The sequence below is a fragment of the Nicotiana tabacum genome, chromosome 3 (genome assembly GCF_000715075.1).
Source record: "Nicotiana tabacum cultivar K326 chromosome 3, ASM71507v2, whole genome shotgun sequence".
Classification (NCBI taxonomy): domain Eukaryota; kingdom Viridiplantae; phylum Streptophyta; class Magnoliopsida; order Solanales; family Solanaceae; genus Nicotiana; species Nicotiana tabacum.
This window is the reverse complement of record NC_134082.1, coordinates 163,954,244-163,973,979: the sequence shown is the minus strand read 5'-3', so window position 1 is coordinate 163,973,979 and position 19,736 is coordinate 163,954,244. Positions and strand designations below refer to the sequence as shown.

General features: G+C 39.8%; 1 protein-coding gene across 1 annotated transcript; it reads left to right on the top strand.

Moving 5' to 3' along the window:
* The first annotated feature begins 17,262 nt into the window (after positions 1–17,262).
* Positions 17,263–19,501, top strand: LOC107786057 (glucan endo-1,3-beta-glucosidase 11-like). Its single transcript, XM_016607492.2, has 3 exons — positions 17,263–17,577; positions 17,666–18,738; positions 19,039–19,501. Exons 1-3 carry the CDS (start codon positions 17,511–17,513, stop codon positions 19,111–19,113), a joined length of 1,215 nt encoding a protein of 404 aa, XP_016462978.1. The 5' UTR covers positions 17,263–17,510; the 3' UTR covers positions 19,114–19,501.
* The last annotated feature ends 235 nt before the right edge of the window (positions 19,502–19,736 follow it).

The window sequence follows — 19,736 nt, the reverse complement described above, 5'->3', positions numbered from 1 at the left end:
TGGTTTGTGGGCATGCCAACATTATCTATTGTTGTGCATGTCCAAACCTGACCCTTCCCGGGGTCATATGCTTCATGCAATGTATTCCTGAAACCCCTGACCCCCTTTGTGCAATTACTGATTTTGTGTAAGTTTTCAAATCACCCTTACCCCTTACTACTCTCAATCCAGTCATAAAATAAATCTTTGTTTCTGCACTTCCACTACACTCTTAGAACTTAGGTTCTGCCCCTCTTGTGTGAGCCTTGCCTTGGGATCCATGAGCTCCATCTGAACTTGGACGCATAAGGGCTGGCCCTTCCACACTGCACTCACCTCTATCTGGTTATGCAAACCTGGGTGTAAGCACTGTCCGGGGTCTTTTGAGGCCCTTAGGGAACTTTGACACACCCAGGTCTGAGAAAGGCTTTGAAACAAGTGGTGCTTGAGGTAGTTTATTCCATAACTCAGAGAGGAAGTCAAGAATCAGGCTTCCTATGGTTGCAACTTCTTGTTTTACACTTCTGATGTAATTCAGTATTTGGTATGTAATAATTTGTAATAAATATTGGGGGCTGTTTAGTGAAAAAGGGATGGGTAATTATGCATGTCTAGCTATTAGAAGGGTAGAGAACATACCTATAGGATTTGTTTCTTTAAATTCTGCATGTTTTAATTCTACATCTAGATAACATGCCTATAGGGCTTGTTTTAATTATACATCTAGATAACATGTCTATAGGACCTGTGTTAAATTCTGCATATTTTATTACCACACTTAGACACCATGCCTATAGGATCTAAACGGCTATAATCAGACATCATGTTCATAAGGTTAAAAATCAGAATTTCTCATAAAAATCATGCCTATAGGAATTTCAAGTAAATCATGCCTGTTTCGTTTCACGTTCAGCTAGATATCATGTCTATAGGGATTAAAAAATCAGCAATAATAAAGATCATACCTATAGGATCTGAAACCAGTCTAGTTTAAAATCAGTTTGACTCGTACTATTATGAATCAGTAATAGATATCATGCTTATAGAATATCACCAATACACTTAGGCAAGCCTTAGGTGATAACAACAAAATTGAATCCGCCTTTGTTAATTAGTAACTGCAACAACCAGTAGGCAGGCCTGATTCGAAGTTCTTATCTAAGTTTTGTAATAAACTAGTCTGCTTCAACAACTAAACTTCTCCTGTCTTAGTATCTTTAAATTCTGACCCAAAATGTGTTTAAGTCATGCTATGTATGTGCTTTACTTGAGGAGGTGTATGTGAGTGATAACTAGGGATTTTAACGCATTTTATACTCCTTCTTACTTATGCTTTGATTAGACATTCATACAAAATAGTCCCAAAAGGCTCACAAGTTGTGCTTGATTGCAGGTTTGATCAACAAAGTGACAAAATATCAAAGATCAGCTCAAAAAGGAGTAAAACTTGCACAAGTCCCAAGACAAGAAAAAGCTCAGGCAAAACAGGCCCAGTGCGGTCGCACACCATTCTATGTGGTCCGCACTAGGGGATTCAGATAGGTTGACATTCAGGCACAAAGGCAATGCGGCCGCACTACGTTTTATGCGGTCTGCACTGAAGTTAATGCGACCGCACTCGACTTAGTGCGGTCCACAGAACCCAAGATCAGAGAAGTGCCAGTTTCAAGGATTCAACTCAATACAGTCTGCATTCCATTTTGTATGGACCACACCAGAAGCCTCCGCGGATGCAGTCCATTCTCTGCGGTCCGCAGTGCCTGAGTTCAGAGATTTGGATCTTCAGATTCAGAGCCCTAGTGCGGCTGCACACCATTTTGTGCGGTTCGCACTAACCCCTCAGGGGCATTTTTGTCCAGAATTTTCAGGTTAGTATAAATAGCTTATTTTCCCATTTTTTAGGGTATCGGATAGTTTTGTAACGTAGCTGCACTCGTGGGTTCGACTTTCTTAGACATTTTGGGAAATTTTATCTACTTTTCATCATTGAATCTTGTTATTTACCTTAATGATTATTTAATATGAGTTGTTCTTCATCTATTTCTTGCTTTTCTTCTTTAATTATGAGTAGCTAGACCCATAAGCTAGGGTTGTGGCTCAACCCTAGTGTGGGCAATTAATGGGTCTTGTATTTTAGGGCTAGATTGACTATGGGTGTTTGATATTTGGGACAATTTCATGGTTAATTGCTGAATTAGTGGTTGCAAATACTAGTTTATGTTTAGTTGACTAGGGCACTTCTTGAGAAAAAGAGCCTAAGTCTCCGAATGGTTAAACAAGGAATTGGGGCGTACTCAAGAGATTGATAGCCCCAATTAAAGGGTTAAACCTCGAGAGAGTAATACCCGACTTGAACCCTAGTTGTTTGTGCAAATTTGCATACCCAATTGGTCTTGAGAAAGTCAATTCGGGCAAAATCACTCGAACCACCGAGAGGTGTAGAGTGGGTAATATCGTGCAATAGTTATATCATACTCCCCAATTATGTCAATCGTGTCTTAGATTCAATTACCCATCAATTAACCACCTAGGTGAAAGTCATTACCCTACTGCCTTTTAAACCATTTGAACAACCCTTTTTAGTTTAACTTTTAGCTTAATCTAGTTGCATTTACCATTTGTAGTTGATAATAGTAGAAGTAAAACGAAAACCCCAAAAATGATTAGAAGTGTAATTTGGAACACATATGCAATCCTAAACTAGATAGATACTCGATTCCAAATTCTAGCTCTCTGTGGAAATCGATCCCGGCCCTAAATCGGGTAAAAGCTGCTCCGACCCTCTCTCGCTACTCAATAGTAGTGCGGAGTAGGACGCGATCACTTTTTGGCGCCGTTGTCGGGGAGCTAATGGTTTTGGCTATCTATTTAGTTAGTTTTGTGTATTGTTCTTCTTTCCTTCTTTGTTACTAACTTGTTTCTGTCACAACTCAGGTACTAAATAGCAGCGAGCAACGCTAATGACCCTCTTGGAAACGTGATTGCGGGGGAGGAAGTAGATGGTGTCGGAGATGATGAGGTACCTCTTGTACCTCAAGGCCAATGTAGAGGCCACAATGCCAATGCTAATCCCAATAACAATATTCCAGACCCTCCTCCGCCACCTCCAAGAGTGGCTCCTAGAGTACTTCCGAACCAGGGCTATGTGAGTGCTATTGTCCCACCCCGAATCCGGGCGGGCAATTTTCAAATAACCAATGTGATGTTGACCTTACTTGAGCAACGTGGGTATTTCACGGGTGCTGTAAATTAAAATACCGACAAACATCTCAAGGGGTTCGTGGATACATGTTGGGTGAGCAAGCAGACGAATGTGTCCGAGGATGCTCTTAGGTTGAGAATCTTCCCATTCTCACTTCAGGGGAAGGCATTAGATTGGCTCGAGAGACTTCCCAACCATTCAATCACAACTTGGGATGAGTTGTCGGTTAAATTCATTGCTAAATTTTTCTCGCCAGGGCATATGGCGACATTGCATGATGAGATATTGGCTTTCAAGCAACAGCCCACAGAACCTTTGCATGAGATTTGGGAGCGTTATAGAACAATGGTGAAATAATGCCCCAACAATGATATGACCGAGGCTATGATACAACAAACCTTCTACCGGGGCATCAATACAACAAATCAATGCATAGTGAACCAACTTGCTAGAGGGCAACTTTATGAAGTTGTCGTATGATGAGGCATGTGATATACTTGACGAGATGGCTGGCACTTCTTCTGCATGGCAAAGTAAAGCCAATGTGCCTCAGGGTGACCCCACAGTTATTCATTTGCACAAGGAATTACATGATCATGGGCAGGCTATATCAGAGTTGACAACTACTATGAACCAATTGGCAAAGGCACAATTGCAACAAGTTCAAAGTCCTCGCCAAGTGAATGCCATGGAGGGTGTCAATATGCTTGTCAACAAAAGAAGGCAACAAAACCAAGGGAATTCTGAGCAATTTGATGATGATTGTGATGGATTTCATAATGATGGTTATGATGACCAAAGTGAAGAGGTTCATTATGTAAACAACTATCAAGGCCAACAAGGTAACCCTTCTAACCAACAACAGTGGAGACCTCAAAGCAATTGGGGCAACCAACAACAAAATAGTGGTAATTGGGGGAATAACAACCAAAACAACAACTGGGGCAATCATAACAACAATCAAGGCAACCAAGGGAATTGGAATGGTAATAACAACAATTGGGGTGGCAATAACAGTCAAGGTGGATGGAATAATGGAAACCAAGAAAATTGGGGGCAAGGCTTTCAAAGGCCCCCAATGTACCAACAACCGAACATTACCACCCTATTTCCATCTCAAGGTCCTAGTTCTTCTGGCAATGATATGAGTAGAATTAAAATGATATTCGAACAGATGATGAAGAAGAATGCGGATTCAGATGCATAGTTGGCTTCCCACAATACCTCTATCAGAAATTTGGAGGTACAGTTAGGCCAAATCTCTTAGTCTTTAAATACTCGACCTAAGGGTGCTCTACCAAGTGATATGGTAGTGAACCTGAAGGGTGGAAACAATCATGTCATGGCAGTAACAACGAGAAGTGGGAGAGGCGGTGATGTGAATGCCTCCAAACAAAAACAAATCTTGGATGATGATGTTGAGTTGCAAGAAGATGAAGTTCCTTTGGTAGTTGAATATGTGGTTGAAGAAAATGTGAACAACGAAGTGAGGATTGATATTCAAGATGTCGAGATGGAAACTCAAAATGAAGTGAACCCGTTTAGGGAACACATAATAGACATGCTGGAGCCGGTTGTGCCTAAAGCCAAGGCTCATTTGCCAAGGCCACATCCACCTTATCCTCAAAGGCTCACGAAGAAAAAGAATGATAATCAGTTTAAGAAGTTCATTGACATGATGAAGAGCTTGTCCATTAATGTCCCTCAGGTGGAGGCTCTTGAACAAATGTCGGGCTATGCAAAATTCATGAAAGACTTGGTCACAAAGAAGCGTTCTATGGATTATGAAACTATAAAGATGACTCACCAAGTTAGTTCTATAATGCATTCAATGGCCCCAAAGCTTGAAGATCGTGGTGCCTTCACCATTCTTTGCACCATTAAAAGTGCGGATTTTGCCAAGGCTCTATGTGATTTGGGAGCTAGTATCAGTTTGATGCCCTACTTAGTGTTCAAAACCTTGGGTATTGGTCAACCTAGGCCGACTTTCATGAGGTTATAAATGGTGGATAGATCGATGAAGAGACCATTGGTTATTATTGATGATGTGTTTGTCCGTGTGGACAAATTTATCTTGCCAGCTGATTATGTGATCTTCGACTGCGAGGTAGACTACAAAGTTACTATCATACTAGGTAGACCTTTCCTAGCTACGGGTAAGGCATTGGTAGATGTGGAAGCAGGGGAACTCACCTTCTGGGAGGGTGATGAAAAGGCGGTCTTTCATGTATGCAAATCTTTGAAGCCGCCCAACAGTACCGAGGTGTGCTCTTTTGTTGAACTCGTCACAACAGTGATAATTTATGACACCAGTGCAATGATCAATGTGGAGGACCCATTAGAGGCTGTATTGTTGAATCTAGATGTCAATGAGGATGCAAGACGAGTGGAGTGCGTGAATGATTTACATGGAATGGGCTCTTATTCTTATGAGCCTAGGAAATTGTCTTTGGATCTCGAGAATAAAAAGACTCCACCAACTAAACCTTCAATTGAGGAGCCTCCGATGTTGGAGTTAAAACCACTTCCTCCACACCTCAGGTATGAGTTCTTAGGCTCAAATTCTACTTTGCCAGTTATTCTTTCTTCTTTCCTTACTAACATGCAGGTTGATGCCACATTGGCGGTGCTTCAAAAGCGGAAAAAGGCAATTGGATGGACTCTAGCTGATATTTGGGGAATAAGACCCGCATTTTGTATGCACAAAATTATCTTGGAGGATGACGCAAAGCCTTCATTGGAGCATCAAAGAAGATTGAACGAAGCAATGCAAGAAGTTGTGAAAAAAGAGGTGATTAAGTGGTTGGATGACGGGGTTGTGTACCCCATCTCTGATAGCTCTTGGACTTCGCCGGTGCAATGTGTACCGAAGAAGGGTGGCATGAACGTGGTTATAAATTCTTAAAATGAGTTGATTCCTACAAGAACGGTATGCATGGACTACCACAAGTTGAATAAAGTGACCCGCAAGGATCACTTCCCTTTGCCTTTCCTTGACCAGATGTTAGACCGACTTGCTGGGCGTGCCTTATATTGCTTCTTAGATGGGTATTCTGGGTACAACCAAATCTTGATTGCTCCGGAAGATCAGGAGAAGACCACATTCACTTGTCCATATAGCACTTTTGCTTTTCTTAGGATGCCTTTTGGGTTGTGTAATGTACCGGCTACATTTCAGCGGTGTATGATGGCCATTTTCACTGATATGGTGGAAGACATTTTGGAGGTGTTCATGGACAATTTTAGTGTTGTGGGGGATTCATTTGATGAGTTCTTGAATAATCTTGATAGGGTGTTGACTCGTTGTGAAGAAACCAATCTTGTTCTCAATTGGGAGAAATGCCACTTTATGGTGGAAGAAGGAATTGTTCTTGGGCATAAAATTTCGAAGCATGGTATTGAGGTAGATAAAGCAAAAATCGATGTGATTTCAAGGCTCCCTCCCCTACATCCGTCAAGGGAGTTCAAAGTTTTCTTGGGCATGTGGGGTTCTACTGGAGATTTATCAAAGACTTTTTGAAGGTAGTGAACCCCTTGTGCAAGTTGTTGGAAAAACATGCTAAGTTCGTGTTTGATGAGAAATGTATGCAAGCGTTTGAACTTCTTAAGCATAAGTTGACCACCACCCCTATTATTATCGCGCCTAATTGGAGCTTGATTTTTGAGCTCATGTGTGATGCGAGCGATGTTGCGGTTGGGTTAGTTTTGGGTCAAAGAGTGAACAAAATATTTCATCCGGTGTACTATACGAGCAAGACAATAAATGATGCTCAAGTGAACTACACGGTGACCGAGAAAGAACTTTTGGCTATTGTGTTTGCTATGGAAAAATTCCGGTTGTATCTTATGGGTGCCAAGGTTATTATTCATACCGACCATGCCGCACTCTGGTACTTGATGACGAAGAGGGACTCCAAAGCTAGACTGATGTGATGGGTCTTGTTACTTCAAGAGTTTGATTTGGAGATTGTGGACCGAAAGGGTAGTGAGAACCAAGTGGCGGACCACTTGTCCCGCTTGGAGGAGGAGGGGAGGCCTAGTGATGGCCTAGAGATCAATGATTCATTTACCGACGAACAACTCCTTTCGGTGTCGATGAATGATATGCCACCTTTTGAAGTGGTATGTGTGACCCCGTTTGGTGCTCTTGATTTAAAGAACAAAAATGGTGAAGCTTTCAAAGTTAATGGGCACCGAGTCAAACATTATCTAGGAAAAATTGGTAACAGCCACGTGGTGTCACTTCTCCATTTCAAATGATGTGATGGTAACTTGCATCGTGCCGCGACGTTAAATCAGGCATTTCTTGGGAGGCAACTCATGTATTTTTCTTCTTGTCTTTCTTTGATTTTCATTGTAGGATAGGATTTATTTTTGGGATAACTGGTTGTGAGATGTTACAGGATTATGTCGGTGCAGTGTAGGACATAGTGGAAAAAAGTGCCAGGTCTCTGAAGTTGTTAGTGCGGACCGCAACAGTGAAGGGTGAAATGATGACCTCTTTAAAGTTTGGCACTGCGGCCGCACTACATTTTGTGTGGTTTGTAATGGACCACTACGGTCGCTGTCCATTTTGTGCGGACCGCAGTGAGTTGCTTGGTCAAACTTGGCAAAAGATGTGTAGTGCAGACCGTGGTCGATTTTATGCGGTCCGCACTGGTTGGTGAGATTGGGCCCCAAGTCCTTTTCTACAAATAGGGCCTGAGGCCCTCCTTTTACCCTTGTCAAACCCTTGAATCTCAGACTAATTCAAACACTATTCATCACTTCCCTTTGCTCGTAATTAATTGTTGGAACTGATTAGCTTCATTTCATCTCACATCTGGTACCATTACTTGCCTTTTAAATGTTAAATTTTGTTAATTTCTTTTAATTTTAGTTCTTCTTGCTTCCCTCTTTATGTTTCCCATAGTTTTTCTTCAATTGATTAGATTAGGGTTGTAAATTTCTTGATTAGAGTAGGATCATGTAGTTAAAAATAATGGGAAATCACTTAGGGGCATTGTTTATGTATTAATTATGCTTAAAATCAAAGATCCATTTAACCCTAACTTAGTGCCACAACTGGGCACTCAGTGCGGACCGCAGTCATTTCTGTGCGGTCCGCAGTGCCCTGGTGCAGTCCGCAATACCATTTTATGTGGACCACATTGATGAAACTTCTGAAAGCTGAACTTTGGGCAGTACGGCCGTACTACATTTTGTGTGGACCGCACTAGCCTCAGGTGGCCGCACTACATTTTGTGTGGTCCGCACTGCCTGGATACAGAGGGTGGGTAGTCTGAATCACACTCCTCTATGGACCACATGGCCATATTGTGCGGTCTGCATTGACCCATGTGCGGCCGCACACCATTTTTTGCGGTCCGCACTGGGCGATTTCTGAGAACTGTCTGCAATTCTTCTTTTCTGTTATGCAACTTTGGTTCTTAACCGATTACACGGATACTAACAAGCTGATTGAATTATGGTTGTAAACAATGGTAAAACAACGAGGCAAAGGAACTAAACAACTTGGCAGAGGTGGATCTTCCCGGGGAGGGAAGCAGAAAATGATAAAACTCACTCCCCAAGCTAGGCAAAACATCAAGAACATGAGGAACGCGATAAAAGCTACTGACAGAGCTATTGGCATGTCGGGGAGTGAGTACGAGTCTTATCGGGAGATCTCTTCAGACTCTGTGCCAGAATACATCCCTGACTGTCCTGAGAGGCATAGACTGAGAGATACACCTCCCGCATCCCCCACTGCCCAAGCATTAGTGAACATCTCTTCTGGGTCGTCTGAGGGCTCAGGTGATGGTAGTGGGGAATACTCCACCTCTCCCACAACTTCATTATTTGGAGAGGGTGCAGTAGGTGATAAGGAGGAAGTAGGGGGAGACTAAGAAGTAGGAGAAGGAGGTGAATCACAAGTGGGGGGTATTGCCCGAACTAGGAAGTCGGAGGTGTGGCAAGACCGGTTTGTTAGTGAGGTAGCGTACCACAAGTTTCGGGAATTGTGGCCGGTGAGGAAGTTAATCCCGGAGCGGAGTTTTATTTATAGAGACTTGCTACCTCACAAACCCAACGTGAGGAGGCAGTTTAGGATAAAAGTGGGTTGGGACACATTTTCTAGATGAGTGTATGGATGCCAACGAACACTTGGTCAAGGAATTTTACAGCAACGTAACCCACATAAAAAGGGCTCCAAAGTGACCAAGGTTCGAAATCTGAAGGTATTGTTCGATGGGAAGACAATCAATGACTATCTTAGGTTTAATGAGGAAGATGAGACCCTGTACATGGCAAAGATGGAAATGGGCGAGGAGGTTCGTCCCTGGCTAGAACAGTACCTGGAAATCCCAGGTACCACCCCGACTGGTTGACTATTGGAGTCAATATCTTGAGACGGAGTTTGAACTTTGAGGCACGAGGGTGGGAGACATTTGTATGTAGCAGGTTGGACCCCATGACACATGACATCTCCCTCCCTCTCTACCGGGCTTTGTTAGTGGCTTCTATCATGGCGGGGTACCCAATCAATGTGAGGAATGTGAAGTCGCAGATTATTACATTGTGGGTGCTGAGCATGATAGAAACAACCCATTCCCCAGTTTCCTCACTATGTACTTTCGGGACCTAAAAGTGGGGAAGAGGCCCTTCGACATCAAAGTCAAAGCGAAGGCCCCTTTCTCCTGGTACAGCATGCAGGGGGATGACAACCCTAAGAGCAAGAACTTCAAGAGTATAGTTACTACTCCAACTGGCCAGTCTAAAGAGCCAGTTGTGGTAGTGACTCCAGCTGAGCCTGCATCTACTTCCACTGATGCCCCTCATGGTCCATCCGCCTTAGCGGACTCGGAGATTCTATCTTCCCGGGCCCATCTTATTACTGCCCACCGACTAAGCCAGGCACTTCTGAGTATCAACAACTGGATGTAGACTGCCTCATCCAAGTTTTCCATCCTAACTACCACGGTAGAGGCTCAGTCGGCACCTCCAGCCCCATAAATTTCCTAGTCGATAGAGGATACTTTGAAAGAGATTTTAGACAACTAGAAGAAAATCCTTGACACTCAGAAGGTACTGAATGAGGCAGTTGATTCACATAGCAAGGCTCTCAAGGAGCTTGCTCGGGAGCACAAGAAGCTGAGGAAGACACGAGCATCCAAGGAGTCCGTGAAGGTGTTGAGAGCTGATGTTGACAGACTGAAGGCGAATCAGCTACCTTTAGACTTACTGCTCTAGGACCCAGTACCCGCAGCTCATTCCCAGCTAAAGCAGTCATAGAGGCTTCCCAAGAGGAAGAGGATGATTCCTAGAGCGGATGATGCAGTCATCCAGTTGGCCGACCCACCGGAGGCTTCCTCTAGTCAGCCTAAGGATGCACTTTAGGAGCCTGTCCAGGTCCAGGCCCAGGTACCAGCAGCAGCAGAGCAGCAGGATATCGGGAACCAGTCTGAGGTTCCCGAGCACAATGAGGACCCTGGGACTACTCAGGAGCCTATGCAGACAGACAGGCCATAGGGAGTCCCTATATCCTTTTTCCTATTTCTTTTTTATGCTTTATTTGGTTTAGTTGGCATTGGGGATAATGTCATCTTTCATTTAAGGGGGTAGGCCCTACTTTTTATTCATTCGGATGATTGTATATATATTTGATACTTTTTTATGCTTTCTTGATTTTTCACCTTTGGGTTGTATATAATTTTAACATTTCTTACATTTATCACACTTTTATTTTACTTTGGGTCTTTATATAAAGTTATGTTACATTGTACATATTCATCCCATCTATTGTATATTCAAATCCCCTATTGTATATATTCATTCTACTTTCCGCAAATTTTCGTTTTTAGCTTCTTATTTATGATTCATAGCTTCTTGTTTCTCAAGTTTGCAATAAGCCTTTGGTGTTCTTAATGCCACGGTTCTTTCTAAATGTGGAGTGTTGTGTGAACCGGGTGGCTCTTCCCAATGATGGATGGTGTGACAACCTTCTTAAGGGTTTGAGTCCGTTTTTCTTTTCCTTTTTAGTAGTTAGTAGTTAAGGGTGCCTCAAGCAAAGCTTTAACTTGGGCCTAGCACATTTGCCTTTGATATTATGGTCAAAAATAAATTGTTGTGTTTAGGATGGTGAAAGTAGTGACCTTGAGACTCTTATGTTGACCGATAATCATCAAGTGATTTTTCGGGACCATTGTATGCTCAAATATTATCTAAGGTCATTGTGGGCCCCCGACGCTGCGTCTTTAGCAATCCCATAGCTTGTGTGGTGAGTAATCGCATTGCAAGTCTAAGTCCCGAGCCATTGGTCTAGAACTTGCCCTGAATGTTTGTTGAGGCGAAATCCTAAGTGAATTCTGACTTGATACATGATTATAGGCTCTCCTTGGTCCAAATGATAGTTGAACACACCCATAACCTACCAATGATAAGATCCCTAGTTAACCTTTTTGAGCCTTAGACCTCTTTCCTTCAAGAACCATGATACAAGCCTATACCTGTTCTGAAAGATACCCTCTCTTGGCACCTAATCTTTCCTTTAGCACATGGCAAAAGTATAAATTTGGGGGAGAGACGAAGATTGCAACAAAGTGGTAAAAAGGCAAAAAAATAAAGAAAAGGAAAGGCAATAAAAAAGAAAAAAAAGCAAAATGGCAAATAGAATGTTTAATATGAAAAAGAACAAAAAGGGATTCAAGAAAAGCAAAGAATGAAAGGTGTGGAAAATTGAAAAAGGAGAAAAAGTTTTGAAATGCATAAGAAAGAGTGACAGTGTGTGTCTCTAACCCCTTAGAAAGAAGTGAAATGACTCAAAAAGTCAATTGAATGTGTGCCAAATGAATCAAAAGAAGTGCTTAAGGGAAGATGAAACTTACTTAGACCAAAACATTTCCTACCCCGAACCAAAAGCCTTCACAATGTCTCCACAAAAGCCCTATATGATCTTGAGTTGAATGAAGCTTACATTAGTGGATACTCACATAAGGGGCAATCATATGGTACCTAGAGCCGGACTTGTGGCTTTTTCTTGAGAGAGATGAGTGAACTTCCAGTAACCTCGTTTTGAGTGCCACTTTTCTAAAGGTGAGGTTTGCTTAGGGAGAGTTGAGGATGTGTGAGTTTGGGTTCCACAATGACCAAAGTAATAGAAAGAATCCTTTGATGTGTTGAGTAAACTCTTGATGCTCTTGTGTCGCACTTAATCCATGGTGTTTCAAAGAGTAAAAGTTGTTAATGATTCATTTGTATTGAGGGCAATTGTTAGTCCCAATTGATGCTAGATGAGGTTATTTAGGTCAGCTGAAAACTTCTTAGATTTTCTCTTAAGAAGTAGGTCTTATTTTGTTTTCTTGAGGACAAGCAAAAGCTTAAGTTTGGGGGAGTTGATAACTAGGGATTTTAACGCATTTTATACTCCTTCTTGCTTATGTTTTGATTAGAAATTCATACAAAATAGTCCCAAAAGGCTCACAAGTTGTGCTTGATTGCAGGTTTGATAAACAAAGTGACAAAATGTCAAAGATCAGCTCAAAAAGGAGTGAAATTTGCACAAGTCCCAAGACAAGACAAAGCTCAGGCAAAACAGGCCCAGTGCGGCCGCACACCATTCTGTTCGGTCCGCACTAGGGGATTCAAAGAGGTTGACATTCAGGAACAAAGGCAACGCGGCCGCACTACATTTTGTACGGTCCGCACTGAAGTTAATGCAGCCGCACTCGACTTAGTGCGGTCCGCAGAACCCATGATCAAAGAAGTGCCAGTTTCAAGGATTCAAGTCAATGCGGTCGCATTCTATTTTGTGCGGACCGCACTAGAAGCCTCCGCGGCCGCAGTTCATTCTCTGCGATCCACAGTGCCTGAGTTTAGAGAATCAGATCTTCAGATTCAGAGCCCTAGTGCAGCCGCACACCATTTTGTGCAGTCCGCACTAACCCCACAGGGGCATTTTTGTCCAGAATTTTCAGCTTAGTATAAATAGCTTTTTCCCCATTTTTTAGGGTATCAGATAGTTTTGTAACGTAGTTGCACTCGTGGGTTTGACTTTCTTAGCCACTTTGGGCAATTTTATCTACTTTTCATTATTGAATCTTGTTATTTACCTTAGTGATTAATTAATATGAGTTGTTCTTCATCTATTTCTTGCTTTTCTTCTTTAATTATGAGTAGTTAAACCCATAAGCTAGGGTTGTGGCTCAACCCTAGTGTGGGTATTTGACGGGTCTTGGATTTTAGGGCTAGATTGACTATGGGTGTTTGATATTTGGGTCAATTTCATGGTTAATTGCTGAATTAGTGGTTGCAAACACTAGTTTGTGTTTAGTTGACTTGAGCTCTTCTTGAGAAAGAGAGCCTAAGTCTCCGAAATTGGTCCAACAAGGAATTGGGGCGTACTCAAGAGATTGATAGCCCCAATTAAAGGGTTAAACCTCGAGAGAGTAATACCCGACTTGAACCCTAGTTGCTTGTGCAAATTTGCATACCCAATTGGTCTTGAGAAAGTCAATTCGGGCAAAATCACTCGAACCACCGAGAGGTGTAGAGTGGGTAATATCGTGCAACAACTATATCATACTCCCCAATTATGTCAATCGTGTCTTAGATTCAATTACCCGTCAATTAACCACCTAGATGAAAGTCATTACCCTAGTGCCTTTTAAACCATTTGAACAACCCTTTTTAGTTTAACTCTTAGCTTAACCTAGTTGCATTTACCATTTGTAGTTGATAATAGTAGAAGTAAAACGAAAACCCCAAAAATGATTAGAAGTGTAATTTAGAACACATACACAATCCTAAACTAGATAGATACTCGATTCCAAATTCTAGCTCTCTGTGGAAATCGATCCCGACCCTAAATCGGGTAAAAGGTACTCCGCCCCTCTCTCGCTACTCAATAGTAGTGCGGAGTAGGCCGCGATCGGTGAGCCTTTCAGTTGCTTACCTGTTTCCTCTAATTTGCAGTCCTACATGTTTTGAATGTCGCCTTAGTCTTTTTACCTTTTTAAAAACCTAAGAGTCAGCTTAAATCCTCCCTCTTATAGGAATAGTAGTCCTAAATTTCTCTGGGACTGATAGGAATGGGACGGGTAATAGCATGTAATAGAGGTCGAGACCAATCCGCGCTTTAATACCTTAGCGGCGTGGGAAGGGTAGATATGGATATGATGACCGGTGCACTAATACCACGTGTATCCCCTCTTCTAAGGAGTGTCATATCGGGTATCGCATTGATGTAATTCATATTATAAATAAACCTAGGACTCCTCTCTCCTTTTATATTTTTAAGTATTTATAAAAAATGTAACTCCATTTCAAAATTCGCCTTTAATGATTGTTCTTTCAAACACTTATGTGTTTAAACCTAAATCCCCTACGACTTGAGCATATACTTGTCTATTTGCTAATTGTACAAATTCACAAAACTGTCTGACCGGAAACCATACTAGCGCATCCTGAGGGGTGCCTAGCACCTTCCCCTTAGGATAATTTCAAGCCCTTACCATATCCCTGGTTATCAAATAGACTTAGAAATGAACTTTATTGGTGTCATAATGCACCTTAACTCATTAGGTGACGACTCTTCAAATGCAAAACCCAGTTCCCAAAAGGAATGAGTTTTCCTACACCCAAAATATCATAAACTCGATTTTTCGATGCAAAGGGGGAAAAAGGGGGCGCGACACCAGTCGGGTCGTTACAGAGGGACTTAATCCCCTCATAGTATCCGAGATTTAGGATTATTTTCTCCATGATATGACGGATTACCCTTACTGGTATAGCGATACTTCAAACCCTAGTGACCAACGAACTCAAAGATCAGTAGTAAATCACACTTACTGGTTTCTTTCTGTTTAAAATAATGCAGAATGAAGAATGAGAAATCAAAATTTTCGTAAGGAAAATTTGAGGGAGAGTTCATGTATCTATAGCCAAAATGTTGGGTAATACCGAAGAGTTGCAACTCTTCATGTAAGGTTGCAACTCAAAATGGCTGTTTTATAAAACAACCATTTATGCAAACTGCCAAATTAAAATTATAAGGGAAAACTAAAATGTTAAAAAATTAAATATTGTTATAGAAACGGTCTAATTTGGATTGAATAATATTGTATTAATATTAACAAATAAATTTGGTCTAAAAATTAATCAATCAAATCATTTGACCAAAGCCGAAGCCGAGCCGAGCGTGCGATGGCGATGACGGCGCGAGGCTTGCTTTTTCTCAACTCTTTAAGAGTTAGAAGAAGTGCAATTGCATATATACCCATCAAAGCTCTTTTCCTCCTTCAATATGGGACAATGTCCCTTTGTCAAAGAGGGAAATTCAAAAAAAAATATTATTTTTCCTCCATTTCTCATTCACTCTATTTTAAGCTCTAAGAAGCTTAAACCCAACAATCCCCTACATGAATAAGGAATGACTATATCACAAAAATATGCATGAAAAACTGTGTAATTTACAACCAGCAGTTTACACATACTCTTTGTCAAAAATATTTCTCCAAGCAATTTCGAAAGTTTGGTCAAACGCAACAAAGAGCTCGTTTGGTCAATCTGTCAAAAATACTTTTGTAAAGTAGCAATTTGTGTTTGGCCAATTCATTTGAGTAGTGCTTCTTGCAAGCAAATTGTGTTTGACCAATCTTTCCAAAAAGTACTTTTGAGTATCAAATTACGACAAATACCAGTAAAGATTCAATTGGCAATTAGTATTATCTAAAAGCGAGAAATAAATTTAAATATTTATTTGAAATAAATTCAATTAAAATATACAATATAAAGTAAAAATATAAATTAAAATTTTAATTAATATAAAATATATTTATTCTAAAGCAATAATATTGGGCACCTGACATTTACTTATTGTTTACAAAATGATTTGTATATATCATAACACATCATTCAATATAAATTAAAAGTCTACTCTTATTACTCACCGGATAAAAGAGACCTATTTATGATATGGAGAATATTCAAAGGAGGAATAAAAGAAAGAAAATAAAAATATGATGAAAACAAAAAACGAGAAGAAAGGTATGGTAGAACAAAAAGAAAAGGAAAAGGTTAAATTAATGATGGATAGTTTAAAAAATATAAATTTCTTATATTGATATTTTTGTCTTGAACAAATTAATTTTCTGTTTTTGCTTCTTGGAAGAAGCTAGAATTTGTAGTTCTTTCCTAAGCAAAAAAAAGTCTTTTGGTCAAAAACACTTTATCATTTTAACCAAATATCTCAAATTTTTCAAAAATACTTTTGGCTTCCTAGAAGCTTGGCCAAATAGGCTCTAATTTTGGCGGTAATGAATAAGCAACTGCTATATAGAAAGATGAAATTGATCTGTATTATTTGGGATTTTTAGTTTTTTTTTAAACTGTGGCTATATTATATACATTTAAAACATCTTCACGGACAAGAACCCAAATAACATGATTAAATTTAAAATTGATCAAAAAGCGAGAGAAAAAGGTATTTTCTCTATTGCTTCGCAGTTTTAACTCTCAAAAGGAGATTAGGCCTCAATCCCTCTTCACCCCACGTTGGCTTCAAAAAGGTGGAAGAAAGTGAACCTCTGGTAAATCTTGAATCGTCAGGTGAAAAAAATAAAAGGAAAAAATGAGACGTCGGCGTAAGTGAATCATTAGAATAGTAAAATGATTTAAATTTTATACATTGAAAGTATAAATTTTTTTTATACTATTAGTATATTTTAATTTGTGATAGCAGTTTGATCATCATTTTTACCAAGTTACTAAATAATATGTATTTAAAACTCATTTCCCATGGAAATAGACAGCCATGTCATAGATCCAACTCTTTGAGATTAGACAAACACCTTTTCCCTTAGTAGTCAGAACAACATCTAAAATAGTCCAAATATTTGGGATTGCCTCTCACTTGGTGCCAAATAAAATAATCTAACTTATACAGTAGTAGCTGTTTTCTTTTGAATGAAGCAAGTGTGAGGAGGGTATACTTGTCAAGTGGACTAAAGGGTGACCTCTTTGAAAAGACAACAAATTAAAGACATTATAGGGGTAAACCAAATTTAAAGAACCTATGAGGCAAGAAAATTAAGATGACGAGACAAAGTCATTCAAAAACCTGTCCACAATTAATAAGAAACCAAAGGCAACTTATTTTTGCTCCCCCAAAAAAATATTACTAAAAAAAACATAAATTCAAGCAAGTAAAGAAAAGAATTGTCAAACCTATATAGATGCCTATATATACCTCCCTTCACATATCTTTCTTCCCTCCCCTTAATTCTCTACTCTCTTCTCTACTAAGAAACATAACTACTCCATCTTTATTTATTTTCTTTTGTTTACTTGTATCATGGATGGCCCTTTGAGAAGAACTTCATTCTTGCGAATTCTTGTAACATTCTTTCTCCTTTTATCAGGTATGTTATTCTTTCCTTTTCTAGTTTAAATTAGCTATTTCTTGTTATACCATTTTGATTAATTACTAAGATTGAAATATTGTAACAGGTTTGAACATTATTAGAGAAGTAGATTCACTTGGGATTAATTATGGTCAAGTTGCAAACAACTTACCACCACCAGAAAAAGTTCTTCAACTTTTGCATGCTCTCAAGATAACAAAGGCAAGAATTTATGATACAAATCCTCAAGTGTTGACTGCATTTGCCAACTCCAACATAGAGCTAATTGTGACAGTGGAAAATCAAATGCTAGCCACATTAGGCGATCAGCAACAAGCCCTTCAGTGGGTTACTACTCATATTAGGCCATATTTTCCAGCCACAAACATCACAGGAATCGCGGTAGGGAACGAGATTTTCACAGATGAAGATACATCTTTAATGACATATCTTGTCCCAGCAATGGTTAACATTCATTCAGCACTTATTAAAACAGGACTTAGCCAATATATTCAAGTCTCTTCTCCTAATTCACTAGCAGTTTTAGCAAACTCTTATCCACCATCAGCTGGTACTTTTAGGACTGATCTTAATGGTATTATGCAACAATTCTTGCAATTCTTGGTTACAACAAGAGCACCTTTTTGGATCAATGCATATCCTTATTTTGCATACAAAGACAATCCCAACAAAATCTCCTTAGACTATGTGCTATTCAATTCCAATCAAGGAATGATTGATCCTTACACGAGACTACATTATGACAACATGTTGTATGCACAAGTGGATGCAGCTATATTTGCTATAGCAAGAATGGGATTTAATGGTTTAGAAGTTAAGATTTCTGAGACAGGTTGGCCATCTAAAGGTGACTCTAATGAAATTGGTGCAACCTTTCAAAATGCAGCTATTTATAATAGGAATATTTTGAGAAGGCAATTGCTTAATGAAGGGACACCTTTGAGACCTAATGTTAGATTGGATATTTATGTGTTTGCTCTATTCAATGAAGACCAAAAGCCAGGACCAACTTCTGAGAGAAATTATGGTTTGTTTCAACCTGATGGAACTATGGCTTATAATGTTGGGTTATTATCAACTACTTCTACAACAACTTCTTCAACTAATTCAGAGCCAGCATCAGCTTCCAGTTTCCTTGCTTCCTCTGCTCCCCCTATGGTAAAACCATAGATTTTAATTAATTGGAATTGATTATATATATTAGACACCGGTAAAGTTGTTGCCATGTGATCAGGAGGTCATGGCCATGGGTTCGAGCCGTGGAAACAGTCTCTTGTAGAAATGCAGGATAAGGTTATGTACAATAGACCCTTGTGGTCCGGCCTTTCCTCGGACCCTGAGCATAGCGGAAGCTTAGTGCACCGGGATGCGCTTTGATCATATATATTATATGATTCTTATAAGGTTTGTTTTTTTATTTAATGTGGTATTCTTATTGCATATATTATTTTCTAACAGGTGAAACAAGTGAGATATCAAAGCTTGGCCAATTGGATGATTTTAGGGTATTTTTGCTGGCTTTGCAAGCGCTAATTAATGAGATGAAGACAACATTAAGGCTAGAATGGAGTACTTGGCCGTAAATATATTGGCATCATTTAAACACTTCAACTGAGGCAATGACCTATTAGCCACCCCGGATGCATGTGCATGCGACAAGAATGGACCTCACAGCGACAAATACCGAAAATTAGACACAAAGAGCTTTCATGTAAAATAGAAAATTGAAAAATGATCTAGTTTCTCGCTTCATAGAAAAAGTATATATATAGTCGCTGTCATTTGTTGTATAATCGTGATCGATGATTCGAAAGAATAAAGTAGCTGATCATTCTTTGCTAGGGAATTGACAAAATTCATTTTGTTATGATCTTATTGTGCAGAGGATATATTTACTTGAAATGGAAGGGGCTTATACAAACTTTCCGTTTTTAACATTATATTGTAATGTAATACTGTATCTATAATAGTGTCATTGTTCAGATTATAAAGGTTACTGTATTTGGACGTGGACTCCACAACTATTACTACATATTTTTATTTTATTTTACAGTAACATTACCAATTCAAATTCACATCGTATATGGCTATTTAATAGGGAAAATGTTGCCAACCAAGAATTAATTTCTCTATTCCAATCCAAAATTGTTTGATTA

What these genes read in the sequence shown, in the direction of transcription:
- LOC107786057 (XM_016607492.2), top strand. Translation starts at nt 17,511, where the DNA reads ATGGATGGCCCTTTGAGAAGAACTTCATTCTTGCGAATTCTTGTAACA. An exon ending in ATTCTTTCTCCTTTTATCAG is followed by an intron (nt 17,578 to 17,665) that starts GTATGTTATTCT and finishes ATATTGTAACAG; the next exon opens with GTTTGAACATTATTAGAGAA. An exon ending in CTTCCTCTGCTCCCCCTATG is followed by an intron (nt 18,739 to 19,038) that starts GTAAAACCATAG and finishes ATTTTCTAACAG; the next exon opens with GTGAAACAAGTGAGATATCA.